This window comes from Corticium candelabrum, chromosome 7 (assembly GCF_963422355.1).
Source record: "Corticium candelabrum chromosome 7, ooCorCand1.1, whole genome shotgun sequence".
Classification (NCBI taxonomy): domain Eukaryota; kingdom Metazoa; phylum Porifera; class Homoscleromorpha; order Homosclerophorida; family Plakinidae; genus Corticium; species Corticium candelabrum.
The window spans coordinates 943,664-951,163 of record NC_085091.1 but is presented as its reverse complement, the minus strand read 5'-3'; the positions used below and the strand labels follow the sequence as shown (position 1 = coordinate 951,163).

At 40.6% G+C, this 7,500-nt stretch overlaps 2 protein-coding genes across 2 annotated transcripts in view; both read left to right on the top strand.

Moving 5' to 3' along the window:
• LOC134182783 (nucleolar complex protein 2 homolog) overlaps positions 1-7,500 on the top strand; it is a 12,556-nt gene that overhangs the window by 2,969 nt on the left and 2,087 nt on the right. The window contains exons 9-11 of the mRNA XM_062650220.1: positions 881-1,017; positions 5,699-5,810; positions 5,875-5,988. Of these exons, the coding sequence (XP_062506204.1) occupies positions 881-1,017; positions 5,699-5,810; positions 5,875-5,988 (363 nt within the window). The remainder of the gene's footprint in view (positions 1-880; positions 1,018-5,698; positions 5,811-5,874; positions 5,989-7,500) is intronic.
• The window catches only part of LOC134182784 (TNF receptor-associated factor 6-like), a 1,727-nt gene continuing 389 nt past the window's right edge, over positions 6,163-7,500 (top strand). Inside the window, exon 1 of the mRNA XM_062650221.1 lies at positions 6,163-7,500. This exon is cut by the window's right edge and continues 389 nt beyond it. Within this exon, the coding sequence (XP_062506205.1) occupies positions 6,311-7,500 (1,190 nt within the window). The 5' untranslated portion in view covers positions 6,163-6,310.

Here is a 7,500-nt window from a genome sequence, read left to right as displayed (position 1 = left end):
TGTTTATTGTATGTTTATGTGTTGTTTGTTTGTTTGTTTATTGGTTGCCTCTTTGTCTGTTTATCATCTGTTTATGTGTTTGTCTGTTTATCATCTGTTTACGTGTTTGTCTGTTTATCATCTGTTTATGTGTTTGTCTGTTTATCATCTGTTTATGTGTTTGTATGTTTGTTTGTCTGTTTATGTGTTTGTCTGTTTGTTGTTGTTTGTTGTTTGTGTGTTTGTTGTCTGTTTGTGTCTGGTTGTTGTATGTTTTTCTGTTTGTTTGTCTGTTTGTGTTTTTGTTTGTTTGTTTGTTTATGTGTTTGTGTGTCTGTTTGTTTATATGTCTGTGTGTTTGTCTGTTTTTCATCTGTTTATGTGTTTGTGTGTTTGTTTGTCTGTTTATGTGTTTGTCTGTTTGTCATCTGGTTATGTGAATGTCTGTTTATGTGTTTGTCTGTTTATGTGTTTGTCTGTTTATGTGTTTGTCTGTTTATGTGTTTGCCTGTTTGTTTGTCTGTTTATACAATATATATAACAAATATATAAAAATATAAGTAATAATCATATAATATATATATTAAAAATTATTATCTTTTTACTTACAATTTTGTTATCTATCTGTCATTGTGTCTGTCTATTTGTTTGGGTTATCATAGTAGATACTAACAGCATTCAATAGTAACGTGCAACAACTTCAATTTCCACCATCTTTTACATCAGAACTGCTGCTAACTGTTTGTTTTCACGTGTGGACGGACATTACAGAACAGACATTTACAGACATCAAACAACACATCCTTGACATGACTCAATATGTAACAACATGTGATGCCTTTGTGTTCGAATCTAATTGCTCGGTTGTGTTGAGACTATCGCCTCCATGTTGTCATTACAGGATGCATATCAGGCCGTCTATAACTGGCAGTATATCCATTGCATCGAGTTGTGGTGTCGAGTATTAGCCGATTGTATGAGCGAAACCCTGAAGCCTCTTATCTATCCAGTAGTGCAAACAACGCTTGGCGTAATCAGGTTTGTTATGTACTAAACATCATTGTTATTGTTGATATTAATTGTGGTAAAGGTTAATGTTGTTAGTTGGGTCTGTATTGGTGTGTCGCTGTGTTGTTGCTATTTTTGTTTGTATTTTTATGGATTTATTTTGCTTCGTGTTTATTCGATTATATGTATTGTATGTATTCGATTGAGACCTTTCTAGAAAAGGAAATCTAAGAAAGGTGTTATATGTGGTTTACACAGAACAGTCAACTTGGGACAGCCTCGGCTGTTTTTGGGTCGACTCATTTGTGTAAACAAATGTTATCGAGTTAAGACAAACCGAGTTGAACGAGGCTGTCAATTGCTTAGTACAACTTGCTGGGTTGACTGGGCTGGTTCTGTTGCATGATGTAGTGTCACCATGTGGTTGACTGCATGTGCATAAGGAATGCATGAAATGTGTTCCGTTTTTCAGAAATGATGAATGAAGGTGAGGAGGCAGTCCTTGTTTGTATGTTTAACTTAATGATTTAATTAACCTAAAACAACAAAAACAGTACACTTTGTTGACTTACCTAGCACACTTTGGCTCATTCTAGTTTTTCATTGCTGTTGTGCTATTATGACTCAGCATGTGAGAAGTTTGTGTAAATAGGTACAGTGCAAACCCCCACTGTCGATTATGTGGCCTTTTTGGGTGGAAGCCAAATCTAATTGTCAGGATAACTGAAAGTCCAAAATAAATGAAATGATGGTGCGGTGACTTCCTCAGTCATACATTGACAGTCAAGAACATCATGAACAAATGTTTAATTAATAAATATCTACATGATATTTACCAAAGGAGAGCTGTCTGTGTGTCTGTATGTGTGTCTGTCTGTCTGTCTGTCTGTCTGTCTGTCTGTTCTGTACCTCGCGTATCTCCAAAATGGCGAGTCAAGTCACAGCGCCACCGAATTTAAGCTGCCCATTTGTGAACACGCACGGAGCGTGTTGTTTTTTACCAGTGACGTCGATATGAACAAGATACTTTTGACTATATCTGAGTCTTTAAACATACGTCTACTCGTGTACTCACTTTGAATAGTTGCCATGTTCGCTGCACCTGTTTCTTACAACGGCACGGCAGCAACACTTCAAATTGACGGCGTCCAACAAGACTGTCGAAAAGGTGTACTTTTCATCATCCTCCGGGGAATAGATTATCCGGGATTTTGTGTTGTCACCGTAGCATATCCGGGAGTTACTAACGTTCAAATTCAGTGATTGACGGGGGGATTTTCTGTTGTCCTCCGAATGCATTCGAAGAGATGAAAGACAGTTTCTTATCCGCAGCTGCAGCCAGATAAAAACGCAAACGTTTAGAAGAAGACGAATTAAAACAGCTACGTCTTGACAGCAACAGAGAGAGAGGGGAGGGGCGAGCTCGCTGAGGAAAGTGAGATAGCTAGACGACGACGATTAGACAGCAATAGATACAGAAGTGCTATGCCCACACGAATGAAAACGAGTTAGGTAGACTACGACGACTGGATACAAACCGCGTCAGAACAGCTAGAGAGCGCGCAGACGAAGACAAGGACGTCTCCACAATGACCGACAAAGACATGCTGCAAGGAGAGTGTGACAGCAGCCAAATATTCCACCGGCTCTCAACTACGATGCATCACAGCCTCAGAGGCTCCTGTTCCATGTTTTATTGGCTCCATGACAAACGTGTGTGTCAACTGCGGCTCTATAAAGTGGAAGGGTCTAAGGAGAAGCACCTGGCATGTGTTGTAGTAGCGGAAAACTTCAACTCACATCTTTGCAAGATCCACCACCCATTGCTGAAATCATTGCTTTTAGGCGACCCTGAAGATTCTAAACATTTTCTTGCTAACATCAGAAAGTAGCTTTTCAAATGACGTCCATGGGGTGCAAGGAAATTAAGGAGGCACATGTTGGAATCCTTGCTTCAAAGTGCAAGGTTAAGTATACCATGTTATTGGAAGTCTTTGTCTTTTGCTCAATGAAGCATCCGAATTTGCTCGGAGTTACCCTCTGGGTGATGCTGAGACACAGCTGCAAACAAGACAAGGCATTGTTCCTGGTTTGAGGCTAAGGATCATTCAAGACCTACTCAGAGCATGCTTCACAGCATCAACACTGATGTGCAGAGTTTCAAGGTAGCCAAAGATGTTCTCAAGTATCCACAATGAAATACTATGCCTTTTGACTGATGATGCGTGGTGGTGGAGATTTTAACATTTGCTGAGGTGTCAGAGACTGAGCAGTTGAACTTCCTTCAAAGAGAGAAGGCGAAATTTTGAGCTGAGGAATATTGCAATTTGAGAGATGCACTTTGGCAAGTGATGGGGATCCAAGAAACGTGGGAAAAGAAAGTCATCTTACTCAGCTCTTACACTGGAGGACCCTGTTACATGCATGAGCGAACACAGGATATGCTATGTGTTATGTTAGGAAGTTTGGTAGGCCTTCTCTTTCATTACGATGATGTGTCATCCTGGCTACAAGGAAATCAGAGACGATCTTTTGCCCAAGCAGACATCACAACATTGCCTGGATCTTATTGCACGAGTGTTTAATCTCAAAAGGAAGGAATTCATCAAACAACTAACTAAGCACTGCACCTTTGGCAAGTCTAGCACACCTGTGTTCTATCGAATGGTAGAAGTGTGGTCTGCCTCATTCCCACATTTTAGTCTCATTGTCTACAGATGACAGGATTCATGCTGATGACAACGATGCGGCTATATCTGCTGAGCTGCCTGATCCCCACACCGACAAGGAACTGTTTGGCATGGCATTGTGATGACACACATGATCCATGGTCCTTGCTGTCATGTGGACAGTCATTCACCTTGCACAAAGGAAGGGGTATGCACAAAGAGGTATCCAAAAGAATTTAATTCTGACACTCAGAGTGGATGTGCTGGATACCCACATTACCTGCGACGCAAACCTGATGATGGTGGCCATCAAGGAACAAAGAAAATCAAAGGAAACGATGTCTCTATTGACAACCAGGGGTAGTGCCGTATACTCCTTACTTTGCTGGCTGTTTGCCTGCCATAGAAATGTGGAGCTTCGCACGAGTGTCAAGTCCATCAAGTATGTTTAAAGCATGTCAACAAAGGTAGGGACATGGCAGTATTCTGACTAGAAAAAACTCAATCTAATGATGAGATAGATCAGTACCAGATGGCTACATATGTCAGTTGCAGTGAGGCCTGCTGGAGAATACTGAACTTTACCATCCATGACTGTCATCCTTCCGTGACAAATTTGCATGTCTGTGTGCCAAACGGTCAGAGGGTTGTTTTTCACTGAGGGTGCTGCTGCAGATCTTGCTTAACAACCACCAAAGACCATATTGACAGCTTTTTATCTCTGCTTGCATATTGTTCACATCCTGATCACCCAGCTACACCTGACCAGACTTTTGTAAACAACTTTCTTTATGTAAATGTGCCCATGAAACAGGCGAAAACGTGGGTCAAATGTGTACCAAAATGGTGAAATGACTCACTGCATTCAAAAAAATTTGAAGTCATTGAACGAGTGTATATCGTACATTCTAAACATCACGATTGCTTCTTCCTGTGCCTCACTTCTTCACCATAAATGGGGACCCTCATGCTTTGACGACTTACTGACTGTAGACGGACGCAAGTGCCAGACTTTTTGTGAAGCATGATACATTGTAACTGTATGGGCCTTTTAGAAGATGACTCGCATTGGGCCAACGCCATGCATGAGGCATCAGCGCGAGCAGGACTATCTACATTAGCTGTCTACTGTTATGATGAAGGAGAGAGCTATACTTAGAGTGATCCCAGTATGTTGGCATGTATTCATCTTTATTACAACTTTTTAGCGTTTTGTAAGAATTCTGTGCTTTTCATACAAGAAAAGGAAGCTTTGAGAAATGATCGCTTCAAGACTTACGGCACTCATACATGTATGTTTTGGTTAGCTTGTTTAAGTTTTGTTGTTTTTTGTTTTATCCAGTCTTTCTTTGCTTTGTTCAAATAGGTCTAATTTAGTACACTCATAAAGACCAATACGTTGCTGTTATATCAGAAATTTGTTACTAAACATAAAATTGTGGATAGTGTCAAAATATAGAAAACAACAGACAGGCATATGGATGTGTGTCTTTGTTTTGTCTGCTGGTAATTGGCATGTTTAGCATATAGTCTGGAACATCTACAATATGGAGATCTACCAAGGCCAGAATTGGTGTAATACCAGGACTGTGCTCTTTATCATGTAAAGAACTCAAAGTGTTGAATTAGAATGAATGGGTTTTAGTTGTAATTAGCATAATTTCTGTGTATGTGTGTGCGTATGTGCTGTGTTGTACCCACTCAAATTGGGTACTGTACTATAGGCTCTACAAGCTGTAGTACGATGAAATCTATGTCGTGCTCAACCAGATCAGTCTGGTTCGTATAAGGTCTCAGACTCTTGTAAGCACTGGAGGCAAACCCTGCCTCAGAGATGCTTAGACCATCATGGCTGTAAACAGAAGACATGACTTTACATCGGATCCGACAGACTGGATCCAAGAAGCACTGTTTTCTGTTAGTGCTGCAGGTTGTGATGATCTGGAATAATGTCCAGCCACCGTGCAATATTATTGTGTTATTTGTTGTTATTAATCTGTTTGTTGAGTTTGTTGGTCATCGATAATGTGACTTTATTTTAGATTGATACCAACTTCTCGTTATTATCCTCTTCGTTTCCACTGTATTCATTTTCTTAACATGCTGTCTGATGAAACAAACACGCTCATTCCTGTAGCTCCTCTCATACTTGAAGTAGAGTGCTCCATTTGATATTGTTGTCATGTGATGGCACTCGGTATTTTACGTCTCTGTTAAGGTGTTGGATTCTTCTGCAACGAAGAAAAGGCCAAGGCCATCGACAAGCAAACCTGTCAGTTTTTCTTATATTTTAAGAGTTTCAAAGTCTCAGTTGCAGACGAAGGCATTCCAAGTAAGTAACCTCGTTGTACTGTTTTTAAGTTAACATTGAAGACGCGGGTTGAACACCACAGATAGTAGGTGTGTGTGTGTGTGTGTGTGTGTGTGTGTGTGTGTGTGTGTGTGTGTGTGTGTGTGTGTGTGTGTGTGTGGACATGTTTATGCATTTATAGAAAGTTATTCAATTATGTTGATATATAGAGAATGTGTACAGGTGTGTTGGTGTGTAGGTGTGGGTGTAAGTGTGTAGGTGTTGTTGTAGGCATGCTTTATCCTTGTATGGAGAATGTTTTCCGGAGTGTGGGGTGTATATACGGGTATATGTGTAGGTGTAGATGTTGGTGTGCTGTTTAACATATTGTTTATGTGCAATGGCTAGAGGTTTTAGTGCTAACTTCGTTGATCCCGTGGATGACAATGATACTTGTTGTATCTGTTTGCTTGCTTTTTGTGAACCAAGAGTCACTGAGTGTGGCCATGAATTCTGTCGTGGTTGTTTGGGTCCCCTTTACAAGGCAGGTAGGCTGACTTGCCCCATTTGTAGAGAAGAGTTGAGTCAATCTGAAGTCTATCCAAACAATGCTTTAAAGCGAAGAATACTAGACAAGGAGATAAAGTGTGATCTCTGTGATGATGGTTGCAAGTGGATAGGCAAGCTGAGACACAGAGATGAACACAACAAGTCATGTGAGTATGTTAAAGAGGATTGTCCAAATCAATGTGAGATGAGTTTGACGAGATGCAGAATGGCAAATCATCTTGAGAATGATTGCATCAGGAGACAAGTGAAATGCCAGTATTGCTCCAAAAAAATGGAGCAACGGGAGAAGCGCGCACATTTTAAATTATGTGGCAGCTTCCCAGCTTCTTGCAGGCAGGAATGTGGAGACAAGGTTCCTAGAGGAAAAATGAAGCACCACGTTAGTCGACAAGGATCTTGCTCAAAAAGTTACCTTGACTGTGACTACAAGGGGAAAGGATGTGAGTTTTCTGGCATACGAAGTGACTTGGAACAGCATCTAGAATCAGATGTTGCAGAACATCTTTGGTGTGTTGTATCTGACCTGGATACTGCAAGGGAGAGTATTGAAGAACAAGAGAATGACATCCAGAGTTTGGAATCACAGTTCGTTAAGGCCACAAGGGAAATAAAGGAACTGAAAGAACGACTACAAAAAGTTGAAGATGGAAAAGGATTTGTCTATTGGTGGCCTGTCGTCATCCAGTTCAGGAATGGTTACACGTTCTCAAGCCCATCTTTTTACACAGGCAATCCTGGATATCATTTGAGGATTGACTTGAAATTTAATGCAGAGAGAATGTCAGATGTCAGTCTTATGGTCAAAGCTGTTGAGGGTTATTATGATGAAGAACTGGAATGGCCTTTTCCTTATTCATTCACCTTGGCAATAGTGGAGCAAGAAGAGACACCTGGAAATGCTTTTCGTCTGCGATTTAATCCACCATTTGATGGCGGTCTGACTGGTCCAAACACAAAGGGTGGTGGTAGCTCATGTTTTATTAG